This window comes from Geospiza fortis, unplaced genomic scaffold, assembly GCF_000277835.1.
Source record: "Geospiza fortis unplaced genomic scaffold, GeoFor_1.0 scaffold54, whole genome shotgun sequence".
Classification (NCBI taxonomy): domain Eukaryota; kingdom Metazoa; phylum Chordata; class Aves; order Passeriformes; family Thraupidae; genus Geospiza; species Geospiza fortis.
The window spans coordinates 13,436,941-13,459,916 of NW_005054301.1; the positions used below are offsets into that span (position 1 = coordinate 13,436,941).

Below are 22,976 nucleotides of genomic sequence, written 5' to 3' on the forward strand. Positions count from 1 at the left end.
GAATCTCTAGTGACTTCCTTAGTTGCTCCAGAGACTCAATGAAAACTTCCTACAATTCCACCTGCCTCCTCAGAGTGCTGATCCAATGAACAGAAGAGTTTTTTCTCATAAATTAGTTAGGCCATGTGGAGCTGTATTAGCTGATCGTTGCTTTTGTCTCTCTACTTGCTGACTTGCTTTTCACTTTTGCTGTCCTTTGTGCTGTCACACACAAAGTCGGAGTGCAGCTGCCATGCTGAACCCAAACCAAGGTAAAGAACAATTCGTACAAACTACATTTTTTCCCCCTACTTTATACAGCTGCAACTCCCCGAGCAGCATTGCACTCAATAAGGCCTCCTGGGATCCAACTAGCAGAGAAATCTGTGCCGAAGCATGCAGTCGTTCTGTGGGACTAAAGAGTGTTGAGGGGAGGAGGGGGAGTAACCTGTTTCCTTCAAGACTGCTCCACCTTTTGGGATAGAATATTTGCTCTTTCATTTTTAGCAGTCAAAGATCCTCATAATATCTGGGTTTTCACTTTAAAAAACCAAACCGAAACAAAAAAAAAAAACCAACAACCTAAAATCTAAAGAACAAACAAGCCCAAACCGCACTCCTAAAGCACTACAGCCACTTGAGACAAGAAATCACCACTTCACCTATAACAAATGCCATGTGAGTTCTTGTTGACTAACAGTAAGGCCTGGCTGTCCATGGATAACCCCTGCAAACACAGCAGCAAGTTACAAGAAGCAGCAATGACCAACTCAGTGCTGCTTTTCAGATATCACCCGTGCCAGGGTGAATTCAACAGAGTACGATAACAGAAAGTTTCTTAGACTACAACCATTACAGTGGTGTTTCTATTTTTTTATGAAAATCAGAAATACATTGGTCTGAAAACATTTCCAGCACTTTAGGATTATTATTTCTTCCCCTACCTACCCCCAGCCCTCCTCCTTCCCTTTCCTACCATCTGAAAAGAAACAGCTGATACCTTCTGTGTCTGCACACTACAGTTTGTAACTTGGACCTGTGTGTCTGAAGGGTAGCATGCTGTTTATACAGTTTTCCACGAGAGTGGTACCAAGCGATTTACAAAAGTAAAGGATCTGAGAGAGTGGCAGGCACATCAGGTATTAGCAATCCCTCTTCAGGTGCCTTATTAGACAATGAGCCTATTTAAAGGCTAAGGGTCTCATCCTAATTTCATACTGTCTGAGGCCCTGACTAAACCTCTGCCTTCCCACCAAGACAAAAGCAAGCTGGCTTTCAACATTTCTCTAGGAGAATCTGCTCAGTTTGGGCTGATCCAATTTATATTTGAAGAGCCATGTAGCCAGGCGGGTGCAAGGATGGCAGTGGGCCAGGACAGCCCCTGAGCCCCTGTGGATGGTGGGCCAGGACAGATAACGGCATTCCCCACCTTCAGAGCATTCTTCCCTAGGGTGAAAGGTCACCCCTCACAGATGTCTCCAGCAGACACTCTGTTGTCAAAAGGTTGCATCATGCAATTCATGCAGTTGCTCCTAACAATGCACTGTTCTTATCCACATACGTAAACACGTTGCACTTCTAAATAATTTCCTTGTTAAGGGCAACTTGTTTTTTTCCCCCGAGTTTTATTCAGCTATCAAAAAAAGTAAGGAACACTGAGAAAAAAACCAGTCTGACTCCCCTTTGCCAATTCACAGCTTAAAAATTCTATTTTCATTTTCTGTCAGGCTATTCAGCACAAGAAGATGCGTCTGGTTTATTCCCACAAAAGAGAAATAAAACCACCATATCCCAAAATGTCTAACAGCAAAGCATATACTTTAGAGCCAAAAAAGTGCACATATTTGGTGAAATGGAAGACTGTAAGCTTTTTGTCAAAAAACTTACACAGTCAGAAAAATGTAATGAAGAAAATTCGTTTTAGCTCAATATAGCCTATTCTGATTTCTTTCATTTAAAAGTAACAAACATGTACCCTGTGTGGACAAGTGCAAAAGGGAAAATTCTGTGTTTCCATATTTTTTACAAATTCATGTTTGCCTGGTGCAGAAAGTTTATTTCTCAGGAAACACTTCAGAAATAATAGGTCCTGGTTGCTGCAGTAGCTCAGATTTTTAATTTCCAGTGCCTCCAGATAAATAGTATAACAAAGATTTCTTCTTTGTTAAGTGCAGTTATTCTAAGGCAGTTTGAAGCTATCGCATGTAATACAACACAAGTAATTTCATTCTAGAATGGATTGAAACAAGCTTATCAGGATTGTTATCTGTTTATAAATTATATATTTAACAGTAAAATAAGACAGACATGGCTAGAATGTTACACATGGGGAAACACAATTAGAGATATGCCAAATTGCTCAACCTAATCCCAAGCAATAGAATCTTAAGGGCACTGGGAATTTCTAGAAGAATTAATCATTATATGTTGTAAAAAGCTCAATTAAATACCCTTAGAAACCAAGCAGAGATTCTTTCAGACCTGTGTGCAATATGTAGTCCTCTCAGCTGCAGAATGTTTGCCTCCGAGCATCCCTTCTCTTCTGATTCCTCTAGATACTGAACCTATGGAAAGCACACTTTGAGAAAAAAAATCTTCAGTGCTTTCACGTCTCATATTTTATACACTTGGCCATCTTGAATTAATAGGAGTCATTGAAGATGCACATTCTTAAAAACGGCTGCAACTTCACTGGTCTGATCTACGAACTTTAAAGACCTTCGTTTTATGAGCTTTCCTCAGGGTAGGTATTTCAGTGTTCAAAAAACAGGGTTATGGACTGTTAAATTAAGCACATGTTCTGCATCAACATTTTAGTTTCAGCAGGTTATTTGGTGCCAAGTTTGCCAGTCAGTATCATCAATTCGAAATATGTGCTTGTTTGTTTTTAACAGGTGTTTAGAGAACAGCACAGGACAGGAGAAAAGCAGTGTTAATATATTCATTTAGTATTTATCCCTAATTCTGAAAATCCCCTTCCATCTGAAACATGACAAAATTTCACCTCAGGTGTTTAAGACACAGAGATGGAGCTGAAAAGGAGTGCAAATAAGTACTTCTGTTACTTCATCAGCCTGATGATTTGTTCACTCATTTCTATTGAACATTTTTTCCCATCTAGTAATCACAGACCTGGGTTTACATATGGTATAACCCATCTATTTATAGAAAACTACCTTTTATTGTGCAACTGATGTTGATGAAAAAAGTAAGACTGAAGCTAAAAACCCAGTACCCTTTAGATAATGAAACATAACCATGGACATTAACTCAGTCTGTTCTTCTGAAGATCATTTGTTAGAGTCTGCATCACAGGACAAAGAGGCAGAAGATATTAAAACACCTAAAACCAAAATTGGCTTATCCACATCAGCCATACCACAGAACCAAAATAATAGTTTGCTCTTAAAACTGAGTAACAGCAAAACATAACAATAAGATTTACACACGCACCACTGTCACATTTGTGGGTCAGTTGAGATGGTGCATCACAATTTCACAAAATACACACACACAGATACACACTTCTTGCAGGTGTTATCTCAGACTTGGTCTGCTGAGAAGCCAAGTGAATCCCCACAGCGACATTTGAAGGTTTAAAAGCTCAAGTTTTTGTTTCTAAATGCCTATGAAAACATTGCCTATGCTCAGAGGCCTTTTAAAACAAAACCAAAGCTTTTAAAGCTTCAAAAGCGGTCATGGGAATTTGCTCATCAGGAGGGAATCCTAAATGAAGGCCAAGATTCAGTGGATTCCCCTTGACATGAGAAAAGCCATAGCCTGTCTGCAGTTCTACAGTTTCTTGTAACAGATGTGGGCTGATTCAAGCAAAACATGATAAACCTTTGTTCATGCTTTACATTTTACAGAATCAACATTTAAAATGTTTATGTCCCACTATTCTTTGCTATACTATTAAACCCCCCGCAAAAACCAATACCCTCCTCCCCACCCCAAACCTACCAAACAAAGACTACAACTCTACCATAAATCACTCCTATGAAAAAAAAACCCCTACCTTCATGGATATTTAATGCAGATATGAGACCACCTTCCAAAGTCATTAACTTAAATTAAAAAAAAAAAAAAATGGAGGAGGGGTGGAAGCTAAGCTTAGAATTTCTAGCATTATAACCTTAAATACTTGCAGGACAGGAAGGAGACTGACTGTTGCTTTTTAATATATGGAAGATGATTTAGGGAAGGCAATATTCTAATGCTATGTTAAAGGCCTAAACTACTTTGAAAAACTTTTTATTTTTAAAAGCCAGTGTTTTCTATCTATGACATTCTAAGAAAAAACCCAAAAAAGCAGTTCCTAACAAGTTGTTTAACGGACTGTTATAAAAAGGCAGCTAGAAAGTAAAATTTGAGCCTGCCAACTCATAAATAGCATAAGCCTGGTGTAAATGAAATCTTTCTTCTGAAAGTGCGAGATACAGCTTTTACTCAGCTTTAAGGTAAAGTACACAAGTAAAAAACCCATTATTTCACCTGAATTTAACAGCAACATTCCTGCCAACAGACCTCCATTTTCTTTTGGATTGTAATTCTCTCATTTTGCTTATAGAAGTTACACTTTGCTCCATTGAAATAAGACAGCTCAAGAACAGCTAATGAGAATGGAGAAGGCATAAGAGCAGAGGATATTATGTTAGGTTTTTTTACATTCAAAAACAATATCCTTCTCAAAGATCTGAAATAAAATTAATCATGCTATAACAAACAGCTGCTTGATGGAAGACTGGAAGAGAAGACCAATACATGGATCCTCCACTGTACATCTGGCCATGACTGAGTGTATCCTGCTCATTACAGCCACAGTACAGAACCCTTTACATCCAAGAGTACGGCAGTGGCAAGCAAAGCAGGTCCCAGTGGATGGCTCGAGGGTTTGCCTCGGCTGCAGGGTGCTCTTTGCATAGTTTACAAATTACGTGCTCAGTCTCTTAAGAATAACTGAACCTTACAAGGAAATTCTCTAAGGAAGCATGTAAAATGTTTATATGTGAATAAACAAGGAAAAAAAACCACACACACACACACCTACCAAGAGCATGAGCAGCTCCTCTGAGCTCATGTAAGGCAGTCATGAAAGTAGCATGAGAAACAAGCTCAAATCTGTACTCACTGATTATATGAAGACGAATTATATAGAGTTTTTTTGCTGCACAGGCACACTAAGATTGAATCAATTCTGCCTTCAGATGTACAGACTGTGCTCCCACCAACTCCCACTGAAGTCAGAATTTGACCTATTGTGTACTTTACATTCACATCAATGAAGTCACTAAGAATGCAGAAAATTGCTTTAGAAAGATGTAAAATTCTTTACTAGTTCTAAAATAAGAGGACAGCTTATTTCTTTTAAACAAACCAGATTGATAGCCATTTGGAAGAGTTTAGAGGAGGGTTAATTGGCATACAGTAAACCTGAATTCTGACAGTGTGGACTTCTAACTAAAATGACATTCTCTTTGGTGGTCTTAGACTGTAGGATTAGTTTACAAAAAAGTAGAGAGGGGTTTGAAACCAAACCCTGAATGTCAGAGATGAATTACCAGATTAGAAAGGCCTGCCCAAATTCAGATTCAGAAGGGAAAACAAAATAACAAAAAAGGGGCAAATATGTAGCTAAGGCTGAGTTATAGATTAACAGCATGAATGAAAGATCTTTAAAAACAAAAAAAGAAATCAATAAAGCCCTTCTTTCATAAAACCTTGCTCATACACTGAACTTTATCCTAAACTATGCTCGGAGCTGGGAATATGAACTGCTAATAACATCTAACTCACGGAAATAATTAGGACAGCCAATTCACGTATAAATGAAAGTGTTTCATCTATCATTGCAGATATGAACCACAGAAGATTTTCTAGAGTGTAAGATATACAGTATCAACTATGTCTAAAGTAAGTTTGTGAATTTAAGAGAATTTCCCTTTAAACTGAAAGACTGCCCCTTAAAACAAATATGATACACTAATACATTAATATGATACTCTTTATTATGTCTTTTTAACTGGAAAACTGCATTGGTACTTCTCTCTTGGATGAAGTATGAGCACTGCAGTAATTTTTTTCTTTTTAAGATCCTTTCACAAGCAAAGAACAGAACATACAGAATTGTAAGTCATATGGGATGTTAACACAGATCAGCCTATCCCCATTTCCCTAAAATGAAAGACATCTATATGTATTAAGTATTTCGGTAACCTCTAAATCAAAACTTAATTTTGTAATACTATAAACTTACGGAATTTACCTTTTTACACAAAATGGATAAAAGACTGCTGACTAAATATGTCTAATAAAATAAAGCATTAATTAAGGTTAACACTTTGCATCTAGAAATATGTGTCTAAATTTACCACTCAAAAAAAAAAGATATGAACTAGAAATATTTTCTTACTCAAATACGTTTTCACATTGTGACAGATGTTTTGCACAAAATATGCTAAGTGTCTGAATACACAAAATGAATCTTAAGTGAACTCAGAAGCATAAGAAATAAAATCAAAATTCTAACAAGCTAAAGTAGACAAAACTTACCAACTTTAAGGAAAATAATTATTGCTTTTGATTAGAGTAAAAGTGTCAATTGAAAACAAATCCTACAAAGGCTGAGGTGGTCAATATTAACCCCACTGTGGGCCTCTTGATTTCAGTAACAGGACTTGCAATATGCAGAGTAGCACAATGTAATAGCCTTTGCCAGACTTAGGTCCTGCTTCAGCTGCAATAGACACTTCTGGAAATGGAAAGTCTATGCTGAAATATACATAGGAGTTTTAGTCCTTTGCCATTTCTTGCCTAAAAAATATTTGCCAATTCCATAATGCTAATTCTTACGTCAAAATCTTTAAAAAGTGTCAGATTATAGTTTGGACTTCATCTTAATACTGAGAAATAAAAATAAAAGGCATTAATGAAGAAATAATATAGAGGTGACAGCCTTTGGCTGTAGAGAACACATGGGGCTCTAATAATTTTCTCAAGGCGGAGAGCTGACAGTTACACTCATTGGGTTTTACATGTTCTATGGCCTGAGTATTTTTCATTCAAAACAGCTTTATTAACAATCTGAGAGCACTGAAAAATAAGAAAAAAGAATCCTGCCATAAAAACTGACATCCTCCTTTTTTATTTTTTGCAATAATTTTCTTTATATAAAACATTAGCAAAGAAAAATAATGTTTGTGCATGAAGTGGATGCACGGCATATATGGTTGTTTTAAACAAGGGAATTAGGTACCCAGCTGAATGGAAGTCCATGAACACCAAGCAATATAATCAAGTCAAAATTGCTGTTGTCTCAATGATGCACTTGGGATACTGTTTGAGCACCAGAACCTCAATATATTAGGTACTGTGCAAATAAAGCACAAGGACATCCCCTGTCTCTCTCTTTTTTTTTTTTTTTTTTTTTTTTAAGGGCAGAAGCCCAGTATACCTCCATTGATTTCAGATGTATTAGGAAGGAGGGGCCTGATCCAAAGCTCACTGAAGTCAACCAAAGTCTCTTTCTGTTGATTTAACAGGCTTTGGATTAGTCCCTAAATAAGAACAGATTTTGGCTCAGCTAAAGGATTTCACTTAAGCCCTCTGCTTGTTCAAGCATCTAGTAGGAGCTAAGAGAACACTGCGGTCCTTCTGAGTAGGAGGCTGTGCTCATTCCAAACTATCCCCTTTAACAGATGCACAGGGTCAGTAGTCCCACGAAATGGAGAACCGTCAGTAAGTGGTAAATCTGAGGTGCGAGGAATTAGGAAGGAAGCCTCAAGCTGAAAATTTTTTATTTGCGCTATTTGTGCGATGTTCCGTCCTCTTTAGGCAGGAGTGTAAAATTAGAGAGGCAGTTCATGTGAGTTTCCCAATTTTACGCTCGTAAATTATTTAAAACCTTAGCACCAAGTCCTGCAATAAAACTATATGTGTATTTGCCATTTGCTCTGCTGAACTCCCTGTGAATGAGGGCTGGTTTTAGTCAAGGTATGACCAACTTGCAGCTGTACGTGGAGAGGCCCAAGGAAAATTTAAATATATGTAATTGCTTAAACAAGTGTCGCCATGGTAAGCTGGTGGGCATAACGTGAGATTACAAGGAAAAGTGCACTCTTTACTTATTTAGGAATTAAATGCCAGGGTTGTCAAAAAATTTCATGGTACAAATCACATATTAATAGAGAATTTGCCGAATTCCCCTGTCTCGCTTTCATGGCTGCTCCACCAATCCTTGTCAGTTATAGCAAATGCTTTGTTTACACAAGAAAATAGAAGACCCCAATCCTAGCCTGTGCATGAGGAATGTAGAGTGCCAAGGGTGTACAAAGGTAACCATCCATAAAATAATTTGAGCTCATTCCATGAGTTATGAGGCCAGCAGTTTAGGACAGCACTCAGTGCAAGTTTGAGCATCTGGAGTTAGCAATGGACTTCAGCCTCAGAGCAGCTGGGAAGTCAGTGAAGCAGGGGGAAACCACTTTGTCTTGCTCTTTCCCAGGCTCATTGCCCCGGCTGTAGGAAGGAATAGGGTCACCAGGGCCATTGTGCCAACTCTGCCACCAGACAATTTCCTTGAGTTAGCTCCTTATGCCAGGGTAAAGACAGCTTCACAAATAACCTAAAACCAGACAGGCTTTGGGGCTGTCACTTATAAACCACCCATATGTATCAGTAGAAAACAAAGAATCATTTACTTTCTCCAACTCCGCACCTACCTGAATTAATATATTGAGTACAATCAAACAGAAATAGTCAAATTCCTTTAAATCTGAGTTTACTGAGTTTAGTCTCTCCAACAGAGAAATTTTCAAAACTGTTGGCATTTAAAGAAATTAACTGAAGTGAAAGCACAGATTATTTTTTCTCTGAAGCTCAATTTAACATATAAAAACCACCAGAGGAGAAAAATGATTCAAAACTTTGTTGTGCGTATATAAAAACCCCAGTGCTTATTAACATTTGTCCTCTAGAATATAGGGTAGGATGGAATTTTGTTCCAAAATATATTAGGAAATATTAGAACTTTATGGCTTTTTGTAGATCCTACATGTCTTAATGGCAGTAGTTCCTATGGAAATTACAAAAAAAAAAAACTTATAGGGATTTTTTTTGTGTGTATTTGTTTTTTAAGACAGGGGAACCATGCTCTGCTTTCATTCTTTGAGACTTGACCCAAACTTTGCATATCTGAAAGCAGCAGCACCCCTGCTCTTGCTGCTGATTCCATGCAAGAAGGATCAAGATCTTATGGGGACAGTGCCTTTTTCTTCTCTCCTCTGAGAAGGAAGTACTGCTTTTAACTGACTCACACTGCTTTCCTTCAAACCTTCTCTGGACCGTCCTCCACTGATTCATGAACAAAAGACAGATCTTTCATGAGTACTGTAACTGTGATCAAGATACCGAGTTGGTGCATTTCAAAATATTATTCTTGGGTTCTATAGAAAGCCAAGCTACTAAATCTAGATTGGTGTGCTTTAGACTAAAGACAGTAATAAACAACTGTAAAACAGTAACACAAAAAGGTTATCAATTCACCCTCAAACAGATAAGATGTATTTCATAATTAACAAAAAACACCTAAATAGGAGGCAGACTATTCATGATAGTGCTGCCATCTCTAATGCCCTAAGCTTTTATTCTTAGCCACCACTGCCTTTACATCTGCTGAAAACTCACAGGCAACAAAGCAGGGGGTATACTACATCTTCTCATGCCAGGATGAGAAAAATCAATATCCATGTTTAAAAGACAGAGCTATTGATGTGCAAGGTCACTAAGCATCCCAACCCATTCTATAGCTCTAGAGTACTAAGGAATTCCTAAAGAAGGGGAAAAAAAACCCCAGTGCATTTTATAATCTCGTTTAAAACCAACATTACCCTTGAGTCCCTAGGAACTAAATATGAACACAGAATCCAAGTTTTCCTTGGTCTACAATTGCTATGCTTGTTCAGGGGGAGAGAAACAAAACCACTAAACAAGGAATACCCATATATAGTGATACAATGATTTTTCAAACACTGGAAGCACCACTTTAGACTTTTCATCTTTACGGAAATGTCACTAAAGAAGTGGTGATGTGATCTATGCCATCCTTTTTTTACTACCTCATAAGCCTCGATCCTCAAAAACAACATTATAATACAAAGTTGAAAGATAAAGGCTATTTCATTCCCATGTTCTCACCTTTATGGAAAAAAGAGGAAGTGTTTTTAAATAAACAATGCAATAATTTACAAATGCAGTATATCCAGAGCTTATTTTATGCAATTCAAGGAGGCCAAGAGAAGAACACACTTTAATTTTCTACATAAGCATGCATTCCTAGAATACCAGAGCAGTCCACAACAACAGATGACCATTCTGTACAATTCATGGGCCTCCAGTGCCCATTGCACAGACAGGGAAGAGCACATGTCAGAGAGGGCAGGAAACCTACACAAGGTCCCCTCAGAACCAGTCCTGCAGTTAGTTGCTCCTGGGTAGACAGACACACCTTTACCTCATGAGAGGCTGAGAGCCTCCAGGGGAGCCCACCAAAATAACAGATGTCTGCCCAGTGACCATACTTGTTATTTGGATAATGCCTGCAGGTAGTGGGATAATTAAGGTGGCTGTCACTGTTCCCCTCTATTGTCCTCTCTTTATGACTACACTGTTTTTTTTATGGGTCTCATAACTCCAGAAAGTTGCAAGTCTAAATTTCTACATGTGTTTTCAGGTGTACTTTGCTATTCTTGTAAACATTTTTAAATACTCCTTTACATTTACTGCATGCACAAAGACTTTCACAAACCAGTAGAAAACACTGGTTAAAATAATAAGCATTTATTTGAAGATATCCTAAAACATATAGACAGTCTTCTGATTTTAAAAATCCTCAGCTTATCAAGACTTAGATGAAGATGGCTTGATTTTTTAGTGAATGAAAAACCTATGTGAATTATACAACAACTTAAGTGAATAGGAAGTTAGAAAATAGGAGAAATTACTCACTTTAGCCTACATAAATCTTTTTGCAACCTCACCTACAACTTTAACAACCTTAGTACCTATTACTAGAAGTTACACTAAGAAAATATATTTAGACACCAGATTCAGGTTTATTCATACTCTGAAATCAGTTACTTAAATGAGAAGTGATTTTATAAATGAAAAACAACATTTTACAGTAATTCCAAATCAGAATGGTTTGAAAATTCAGAACTGTAAACAAATGCATCACATTATCACATTAAGAGTTAGATAAACACAGCTGCCAAATCTTCTTCACCTGCCCTACTTCCCCTGCTCTATAGATATAAAAGCTGCTCAGAAGCTGTAAGAATCACAGAGTGGTTAGCACTCCTCTTCTCAGGCAAAAAGACAAGGCATTAAGACAAAAGGAAAGCATACTACAATGTGTGGTGCCATAATGCAGTGTTTGATGCTCTAGAGGGCCTTCAACAAGTACTGTACAGCAAAAAAATCAATGGAAAATCAGCATGATAACAGAGTATGAGTTGCCCTGTAATAGCCTTAAGCCCCACAAGGCTACCGGGGTCCTTTTCATTCACCAGGCTGCCCTGAACTGGGTGAGCCTGCCCTCCTGCCCTGAGCACTCTGGATAGGTCGGTGCCCCATGGCTTTCACCTTCATTCTGGTTCTGGTGGAGCTAATCCTCTTCACAGTGGCTATTATGGGGCCATGTTTTCGATGTGTGCTGGAAACAGCGCTAATAACACAGGGGTGGGGTTTTTCTGTTGCTGAGCAGCACTTGCACAGAGGCTGGAGTGCACAAGAACTTGGGAGGACACACACCTGGGATAGGTGAGCCCAGCTCAGCAGAAGGATATCCCCACACCATATGGTCTATTGCTCAGCATACAGAGCTGTGGAAAAGAGAAAGGGAAGATGCCCAGAGTGATGTAATTGTTGCCCTAAGTCACTCTTACGCATGACAGAGCCCTGCTTCCCTTAAAATGGCCGAACACCTGTCTGCTAAGGGGAAGAACTGAATGAATTCCTTGTTTTGCTTTACCTATTACATTGTCTTTATCTCAACCCATGAGTTTTTTCACTTTTACCCTTCAGATTCTCTCCCGCATCTCACTGGCAGGGGGGAATGGGGAAGTGACTGTGTGGGGCTGAGCTGCCAGCTGGGGCTACACCACAACCACCTGGCACAGTAAGGGAAACTGACAGTGGCTCTTTTAAACTTTTAAAAGTGGAATTTTATTTTTCTTGGCATAGATTTGAAGGTTTTCATTTCTCTCTCTCTCTTTTTTTTTCTTAAATAACTGTGTCTTCTAAGTAAACCTACTGATTTTGGACTGTAAGCACACTCAGCATTAAACAGATCCCTCCAATCCTATGGAGGGAGTTACAGAGGTGATGCCTCTGTCATGTTTAGCAAAGTACAACTCTAGATGTACAAGAGAAAGAAATAGTGTTCAATTCCATGCAAATTGTTATGCATGCAACAAAATGGGCCTACAAATATTTCACTCATATGGTAGGTTTAATTTCAATATTTCTTTAATTACTTTCCAACAATGTCTGGTTTCTGTTGAATTTACGCTAGTACTTGGCATTTGATGCAACCCCAAAAAGATAAGATACATATGTCCCCTCTTCACAGTCTTGGCATTTTTACCTTAACTCAGGCATTGAAGGGATTGGTTTGAAAAATTACCTTGCTGATTAGATGGGTTTTCTAGTAAATATATTGCATTAATCCTTACATTCGGAATATGACATAAGGTACACAAACGTTCCTGTCTGACTCAACAGCAACATATCATGGCTTAAGGAGGACATGTATGCTGATCTCTGTGAGCAAAGAAAGAGCTAATTGGGAGTTAGATTCAGTGTGATTATCAGCTTGTTTATGATAAGGGAGTACTCTTCTGAATAGCACTGTAAATTCATTCCCTGATTGTGGTGTTAAACCACAGCTCACCCCTCCCCCTCTGCCTTTTTTTTTATTTGGTTAGAAGGGGCTTTAAACTATTTTAAGCAGATGACAGTGTCATGCTTTGATTTTCGTCCATCTTAAAAAATAAATCAGCTACATGAGCCTGATGTCAAATTTCACATTCTAATCGGAGAAAGGCACATTTTAAGTGTTTACTATAAGAACACATTTGGGTAATTTTTCCCCATGTCATTATGAACATTAGACTGACCCAATTAATATGAGATGTTTCTATGCTGCTGGAACAGACCGTGTTACAGAAAGAGCCATTTGCACAACCTGTTCATGATTATGGGCCATAAGGACACAAAGATGGCATAGACATTTGTGGACCATCTGAATTCTTACAGAGGAACGGAAAAGAGGAAAAAAAATTTTGTTAGCTGACTGTTGTGGGTCATGTTTTTTAATCCAGAGTATTGGACATGTAACACAGCAACAAGAGCTGATCATTTTGTTTAATCACCTTTTGGATCTGTGCCAGATGGTCTCTATTGAGAGCGCTGCAAACAGAGAGAGATGAACTGCGTCTAACATGCCACTAGAGCTTTCCCGTAAATGTCTGAGAACTGAATCCAACAAGAATTTAGTCTCAGAGCAGAAAGGGATACATTTAAAAACTATGTGCATTAACTATACTTTTCCCCATAGAATCCTCACTTGGCATGAATAATTTACCCTCTCTTATGCTAATGGGATCATGAAAGTATCCCTGTGTCTTTAGTGCAGCTATTCTCAGCTTTCAGTAATTACCCCACCCAGTGAAAATAACATGGCTCCTGCAGCTGAACGGCCTACCAGTACCTGGCAATTAGAAAGATCATGGCTGACAGAGGAGCGGTCCAGAGATGGACACGCAGGCTTCGGCAGCCTCAGGAGCAGCTTGAAAAATTAAAAGCCTTCCACTGTGAACATCTCCGTCGTTGCTTAGGATCAACACTGAGAGAGCAGCTCCTGCAAGGGCATTTTTATTTTTTAAGAATGACACAGAGTATTCCAATGTACTATCAGGCACCCCCATATTAAGAAACAGAAACATTTCTTGGTCATCAACAGCTAAAATAAAGCTTGTGGGTTGCTTTTTTTTAAATAAGGGCTGTCTTTATAAACAAGAGGGAGAGAATTAAAAAGTCAGTTAATGAGTGTCCTTCGGTATCTAACAATTTTATCTGCTATACAAAGGAAACCCTGTAGTATTTCGTTAATGAAAAGTTTTTGTAAAACAATTACAAAGAACTAGGCTTTGACCTCTGTCCATGGCACTCCATGTTAGGTAGTTCACTATGTAAAAATTATCAGGCTAAAACATCTGGGAAAGAAAGCTATGAAACAGCAGGGAACGTGGCTGGTTTATTGTTTATCTTTTGTTTATGAGGCAGTATTCAAGTTTAATTACTACTCTAAATTAAACTCTAACAGGCATCAGGAGACATCCCTTTACACAACTATGTTAAAAAAAAAAATCAGAGATTCCAACACTAGATCTTTCAAATAAATTGGTATATATAGGAAGAAATTAGTCTGTAACAACACAGGAAGATATTTAAGCACTTAATACGGTATATTTGAATGTGTTGCATTTTGAAGCCATTAATATTGTAGCAAACATACAATTATAATTTAGTGAATGGGATGTTATCTAGCATTTGGAGGCAAATTGGGTTAGGCTGAATAGGGTCTGAGATGGAGGGAATAGCCTAAGGGGGAATCCTACCTTTGTATTTTGAATTACAAATACATAAATAAATATATATACACACACATATATTTTAAAATACCCAGAAACATGAAATTAGAGACGAACCTCTCCATAGTAACAATTTCTTAAGTAAAATAATGTACTTTTTTCCTCTGAACATTCACATACAAAAGTGGAGGAAAGAGTTCACTATGTTTACCATAACAGTAAGTGACCAGTTTTAGATGAACTTAGCTGTAGGAAAAAATAAAAGTAGAAAGCAACTAGCAAAAGATTATTCCAGATGGCATCTGTCATATTGTATTTAGGGTTATTTTAAAGAGATTACTGCCACTATGAAAACATTCCATTGACAGAGTTTTACTAGGCTGCTTTTGAAACTCCAGCAAAACATACTACAAATATGGAAGTAAATGTGTATGTAGATTTTTATCTACATCTAAATATACAAACCTACATGGATTAAAAGGTAAGAGTGAGGTGAGTAACTTGAATACAAGTATAGTGTTTTAAACACCACACACACACTCTCTGAGCTGTAATTTAATAAAAGGTGAGGAATCTGCAGTTGCTACCCGCCTGATTGTTAGAAAACTGTACAGTGAAGTGAAAATTCACTATGAAATTTTAATGCTACTTATTGAACAGTGGGTAGGGACACACATCTTTTTTGTGGTTATTGTTTAATTGCTAGAGTCAGCAAACATTTATTTTTTTCATGCAATAGACAGAAATAAAAGAAAGGATGGGAGGATATCAAAAATTGACTATATTTAGCTAAGCTAGTTCTGGCATGATCATGGTTAATGTGCATGTGGTGTGCAGTGTGAGCTCAGCAGTTACTGGGCCAACTGTCTCAGTATTTCTGGGAATTCTGCCTATTCACAGTGCAGGGATTGTTCAATTGCTGCAAAATGTACAAAATGAATTTTACAAAAATGAATTGTAAGGAAGGCCCCATTACAACGATTTTACAGCAAAGATGTCAACATCAATTTTTCTTTCATGCATAGCTAATGATTAAAACAACATATTCCATTTGCCTAAGAATTTATTCCTTATTGGCACATCAAAATATTGAAATCAAAGTTATCTTTACTCTACCCTTATTACTCATTGCTGCTGAACCCACACCATTGTTCAAACCATGAAAAAATAAAGCAAACTTGGCAAGAAATACTTAAAACAAAGGCCCATCAATATTCTCCAATTTGTCAACATCTCAATTACAGCAATGGAAAAAAATGTAAATTTCATGTGCTTTGAACACTAAGGGGTCTATTCTTCTGTCAGTGCACATGCGTAACTCCCATCACCATTAATGGGAATTACTCATACATATCAACACAAGGACGGGCCCCTCAAACTTGAAAGAAAAAGATGAATTAATAAGGGCTACTCGCTTCCTGTATCTTCCTCAGTTGAAAAAAGTCATTGTTCTCTAAGAGTTTTTCAGACTTCATACAGTTCACCTTTATGAGAGCTGTGCCTTCTGAAATAATGCATCTCCAGTGAAGCATTATTTATTAGCAAGTTTGATTTTTCAGTCTGGGTGTTTGAGCCTGCCTTTCAGGAATTTCCCTTCTTACAGAAGGCAGCTCTCTTCCAATAAAACCATACCCTATCGCTTTATAGGTAAAAACACAAAGGAATAAAAATATGTTCTGAATCTTTATGATGAATATGCATACTAGCTTCAGCAGGCTTACCATACTTACAGAACTAGGGAAAAGAAGTTGTAGCATTAGCTTTTGGATTAGCTTCCAAAGATTTTGCATTAATATATTATTTTTTAATTGTTCCTAACATCAACATATCCCTCTCCTTTTCTAACTACTGGAGTTTGGTTCTAAGCTTTGAGTAGTGCCAGTAGAGTTTCTAATATTAAAATAGATCTTTGGGCTTTATCACCTAGTCTTGTAAACAAATTTGATCTACATACTATATTACAGGAGGGTATATACTGAATAAGAGGTAATACTACTTATTTTTTCCAACAAGCATGAGTCCAGAGAGTTAACCTGTGATGGATGCTTCATTTCAGTTAATATCTTAGTTGACTTTGTCCTGAACCAGATTATGGAGTCTTTGCCAAAGAAAGCTATCATGGACAGACATCAAGCTGGCACAGAAGTGCTTCTAAACTACTTTGAGATTTGCTCTGGAGAGTAGCCTCAGATATTATTTATAAAGGGGCAGATCATTCAGCACAAGCAGTTACTTTAAAAAAAAATCAAGCTTAAAAAGCCACACAACAATGAACCACTCACTCACATGTGTAAAGCAAAGAAGATGTGATACTCATTTATATTTTTACTGCTCTATAACCCATCAGAATTTTCTAATCTCTGGATTCTTACTTATGATGAAGTTTGTCATCCCAGATCTAATCCTAAAATGATGCTGAACTTCCTGAAAGGTCATGAAGGAAGACAGCCTCCATCTGACTTGGATGGATCAGGCCCTTTGAGTGAGTGACCTATGAATATGACAGATCAGGTATACAATCCTGGTACCATAAAATATGAAACTGAAATTATTCCCTGGTGCTTTCCTGTAGACCACATGTTTTTAAACCTTAAAGAGATTTATTTCCCATTTTTCATGCATAATCTGCCATATTCATTATTTGCAATATCCCATAAAGAAATTAAATAGGAATTAAAGTCTGGAAGCATCATATCCATCACTGTGGTACAAACTGATGCCAAATTCTAGAAGTCATTTACCCTTTTATGTAAAGGCAGTGGCTGTTTTCACTTTGTTTTGCAAAGAATAAAGAAAACACAATACCCCAGAAGACTTTCAGATGTGTTTTTTCCTCTCCAAAGAAAAGGGTGGATGATAAAGCTACACACACCTTTTAATCTTCCACTTAGACTTTTTACACATATATTCCTTGGCAAAAACCCCAGGGTCTTCTCTTTCCCCTCCCCTTCTCTCACCCCCTTTCCTGCCATCTCCCTTGCTATAACTCAGCTAACCCAACAGAACCAGTCAGTTTTAAATTTCAGTTGGGACCCCGGTGACCTGTTAATGAATCTACAGAGAGGAGAAAAACTCACAGTGTTGAGTTATGCCTGGTGTTGCTAGCTGACTTGGAGTCAGAAATGCTTGAAGCGTTAACGTAATTGCAAGAATGTGAAAAATGAAGCGTTGGGCTCCTGAGCAAAGTGAAAGGTCAAAGCAAGCCCTACACAAAACAAGTCTCTGGAAGATGGCCTCATTAGACCATTAAATCAGCTTCTCCTTTTTCTCCTTTGTAAGATGTTTAGAGTGTTTTATTTTTATTATTGGATACATTTAACTCTTTCCAGGGCAGGGGGAAAGTAGATCGGACCTACTACATAATTACTAATCTTTAAAATAGTATTATACGGCACTGATTTGCATTTGTGGATCTGAACTGGGATAAAGTCAATAACTGCTTGGTGGATTACAGATCACTACTACTTCGGTTTGCCAGATGATCAATATGTTGTGTAGCTTAGTTTTCTGTTGAACAAGTGAGGTGACATGCTAAGAACAACATAGACACTCACCACTAATAAAATTAGGATAATCTTTCAACATTTACTGCCTGAAGGCCCTTTACTTAACTCTTCCAATGCCAGCATGTTTCTAATAATACCAAACACAGACTAGATTAACCCTTTTGATGCCAAAGGGCAGCCATGCACCGTAGCGGAGAGTTTGTTCTCCATAAAGAGACAAAATGTCTACACCTTTTTTATTCGGTTCAAACTGTAAGAATTATGGATGGATTCTTACAGGCAATAAATGTATTTATCTCATGCAGAGAAAATCTGCAAAAAACAGTCATAACCCATCCAAATCTTTTCCATCTCCTCCCTCCTCAAAATATAATAAAATAAAATTAAAAGAAAATAATAATTTATAAAAAATTATCAGAGGGTGCGCATCATACACTCAAGGCAAAAGCAGAGACCCCTGGAAAAAGTGTTCTCAAAAGCCAGAAGAGGCTGACTCTAGGATGAATCAATCTCTGCTGCCACCAGGCATTAGTGGAGAAGACTGTAAGTTGCTAATGGAACCCAAGACTCTCTAATGAGCTCCCATTTCCAAGAAATCCTTTGGGGCAAGTGAAGCAGCATTTGTGGAAGCTCTTGGCAAAACTGCAGGGAAACCAAGTTGACCCAAGTGAGTAACTACACTGGAACAGCTCAAGAGGGCATCTATCCTTCTTGGCATTGTCTGGGACCAGCTCATTGCTGGCTCAGGAATTATAAAGTAAATTCTAGCCCTCTGAAGAAAGCCTAAGGAAAATTCAAGACAGACTCCTTACTCTTTCTCAGGACTGAGAGGGTGAGAGCAATCCAGAGCCATCTCCAATGGGAATTCTGCTGGTGCTGTAGAATAACCTTTCAGCTGCCAGCAGCTGAATGGAATGGTGATTTGTCACTGGACTTCAGCTTCCCTTTTGAAGGCCCAGATGAGCACAAAGGGAAACATACTAGCAATGTTTTACCCTGCTGGACTGGACGGCACTAGTGACTGATTTGGCCCCTCAGAGGCTGTTCCTCTTTCACAAAAATTAATAACACGTTTGTTGAAATCATATATATTGGCAGAAACCCATTTCTAAAGGAAAGTGGTGTAATAGTCATCAACTGCTTTTTCTAATGCTTAGCAATATTTCCCAAGCACCCAGAGTTACGTGACAGGGGATCAGAGACTATGACATGCAGGATCCCTGGATATGTATACAAGCAATTTCTTTATATCAAGCATGGCTCAATGAAGGAACTTTTTTAGTTTCTAAGGGGTTCCTGGGGCAGAGTGGCTATACAGGTGTCAGGTAACTTTCTCCCTGGGGATGGAATGAAGATGGCAGACCAATCAAAGGAATTATTTTTAAGCAAGCAAATCATCTGCTACACCAAGCACTTTAGCTACAATATACCACGTAAACATTTGATCAACAGCATCCTGGCCTATGGCCAGCCAATAGACATAAAACCATTATGCTGTTTAGCAGTCAAGCTCTCCCTATCAGTTGTTGAAACTGTAATGGTTCATGCTGGGTCTTGTACAGTTCCATTTTAATCCCATAGCAAAAAATCCTTGTGACTCATTTTGGAGTTGGATCACACCCTATGCCATGGCTGCTTTCTATCAGCAATAAGATTACAAATGTATAAACAATTCTTACAAATAGAAGACAAAACCAAACCACTCTACCAGAAACAAACTCTGCAAGTTCCTAGAACTGCAACGGGTACAGCACCAGATCATCAGGCAGATGAGGGGAACTAGCTCTGTGCCAAGCAATGGGCCATGTGAGAGACATGAAATCACGTATCTCTTCTGCTGTCTAAGCATGGCAAATATCATGGAGGGAGGCAGTCTGCAGCATGAGAATAGTCAAAGCAACTCTAGCACTGAAGGCTTCTCCCTTTGCCAGTGTTGAGATCCTTCAAGACTAGCTGGTTATCAGCCCTGTCCATTGGCTCTGCTGGGCACGTGGGGAAAAAGGCAAAATACCGCAGATGTAGGAGAAACATCTTGTGGTGAGACCATATCATAAGACCTTATAGAGGTAATGTCTCTCTCACTGGCAGAAGCTTACCATGCTTGCAAAGAAAAACAAGAATGGAGTCCACCTTAAACTCCGGACTAAAAAAACAAATCAAAAAAGGAGAAAAAAGAAAAAATCAACTCTTGATTCAAAATCCAAGAATGACAGCAGGCCATCTTTACCCGACATTTAGCACTGAGGGCTTGACTCTTACACCTTCTGGAGTCAGTTATTCTTCTAATGAGCACGTGTAAAACACTATCATAACAGAATGACAGCCTTTGACACTCACTCAGCATGGATGCAGATGACCACACATAAGGTGCAAAGTAGTAGGAAATAAAACAAAAAACCCTAAAATAATAATCAAACCTCCTCAACCTTGAGGAACTTTTGCTGTATATAGATACAAAAAAGGTTTTGCAGTTGAGGTGTATCTCTATTTACCATTCAGAATTCAGATTTTCAGAAACAAAAACATATCTGTACAAGAAAACATTTCAAGAAACATTTTTCTGTCTAATTCAGGGTTTGCTTCTATTTTATGTAATTTAGCAGCTTCATAACTTCACATAGAAGTCTCTTTCTCATATAAAACTACAGGTTAAACTCTCCTTCTTTAACCCAACTCAAAAAACTGCACCGCAGCTGGAGAGTATGTCTGTCATTATATTTACTTACACCACACAAAAATAAACTGTAGATAACCAAATTTGTAAAGGAATTGGCAGAACTAATCAATTGTTATTACAAAGCTTGTTTGAAGATTAGATATTTCACTTTGAAATAATAATAAAATGCAGCTAAGTGGGTTAGGAAAAGGAAATACCGTCTCCCTAACTTACAGCTGATTATACTGCAAGTCTGCCACTCCATGTTTACTCTAAGGCAGATGTACTGATATAATGAAAAAAGCTGGAGTTATTTTAGTCATGCCTACTTTGTGGAGAGAAAAAGTTTGACCTTTTACCTTGCTCGCTGCTGTTGTCTCCACTCTGGGAAGCGTGGCCCCCGCTGGAGGGCCCTGGTGTGCCTGCCGAGTGCGTTGAGGTTGCATCATCGTGGTCTCTCCAAGATGAAGGATTCTGGTGTCAGAGTGCCAAGGAATTTTTTCCACAGTTCCCATTCCAATAGCAAATGAAGAACAGAAAGCAAACCGGGAGAAGAGGGGAGGAAGGGGAGGAAAGTATACACATTAGCATTTGTGAAATGTGCCAAACACCTATACTGTTTGCACAGTGTAATAATTCTTCAGCAAAGGCAAGCAGAGGAGATACAAAGATTTACTTGTTAAAACACAGGACGATTTTTTTTTTCTTTTTTAAACTTTCCACAGAGTTTTCTGGATTTAATTGTTTGAATAGTACTGGAAAACAATATTTCAGGACAGAACAAAAAAACCATAAGTTTAGTTTCTTAAGGAGCTCTACAGGGTAGTGGGCGGGGGGGGAAGGGGAGGCAGAGGAGGGAAGGGTATCTACCTACATAGTTTATAATACTAGGTGTTCTCATTAGGATCAGTATAGTAGGCATGCAAACTATCTCCCCACACTTTGTTTCTCTAGACAGTGAGGGGAAAAGAGGAGGGAAACTTTTTCAAGAAGTACAGGAGAACACGCACAGGAGAGGAGTGTGTCCTCAGTCCCCAACCTCTCTGTCACCCATTTAAATGCTGGAAAAACTTCCAATAAAGTCAAAGTTGTGAAGGGAAAAAGGAGGTTTTCTCTGAAACACATTATATACCAGGAAAGATGCTTCCTCACCCCCAGCTACCACCTTGATTTGACACATTTCAAGAGACTTTTCTGGATTTATCACTCTAACAGTTCACTTACAAGAATTGTCAAGAACAACCACCAGGTGATTATGTAAAATAACATGTATAATGATTTTCATGTAATTCCTTCTGCATTACTATGCATAAAACACTACAAAAGGGAATGCAGAAGGCAGACTTACAAAGTTCGCAAAACTTTGCTAAGTAAGAGCTGAACTACTGTACTTAAGTCACATAACTCATGTATGCTTTCTAATTTATTGGGTATTGGCTTTCCTGGAGAGAGGAGCTGCTATTTAAAAGGATAAGTGAGGAAAACTTAATGTTACAGTTTAGTGCTACTTTGTTGAGTGTATTCTCCTCCTGTCCTCCTCCCCTTTCCTGATCATTCCCAATACCCTGCTGTTGCTTAAAGGAAAACAGGAATTCTACTGTACAGGAAGAGCTTTATCAGCACCACATGAAGGCAGGCAAGAGATGGAATTTCCTCTGGCAGAAAAGGAGAGCAAGAACACATGAAACAGATCAGAGTAGGGGTTGGCCCTGCATTACTTGTCACCTGCATGCGACAACTTAAATCAAGGACATTATAATAATCTAACAACCAAATAAACAACAAATCTTCCCTCAAAAAAAATTGCTTTCTTAGGCTGCTTAGTTTTGATTGTGGTTTAAATCTACATTGTGAAATAACACTAGACTATTAAAGCATGAGGAGAAGCTGAAAGCAGTAAGCGACAAGTCGGATAAATTCTTTGAGCAGGACTGATTCTGACCTCATCTACATCAATGTGTAGTAGGAGTAAGTTCAACATAATCAACTGATTTACCCATTGCAAAATACAGTGTAAGTGTGATTGGGACCAAGTCCCAAAATCTATATTGAAACATCTCAAAGTAATCTTCTAGCACTGATTAGTACCACATGCTGTATAGCAACACAGGATAGAACTGCCAAGGAAAGGCTTGCTACAGTACCCAGCAACATAAATATGATGGGCCTGACCTGGATCACAGC

The 22,976-nt window shown here is 38.2% G+C and overlaps 1 protein-coding gene across 1 annotated transcript in view; it reads right to left on the reverse strand.

The window, feature by feature from the left end:
• The window catches only part of MEIS2 (Meis homeobox 2), a 171,771-nt gene that overhangs the window by 134,904 nt on the left and 13,891 nt on the right, over positions 1 to 22,976 (reverse strand). The window contains exon 6 of the mRNA XM_031064735.1: positions 21,152 to 21,266. Within this exon, the coding sequence (XP_030920595.1) occupies positions 21,152 to 21,266 (115 nt within the window). The remainder of the gene's footprint in view (positions 1 to 21,151; positions 21,267 to 22,976) is intronic.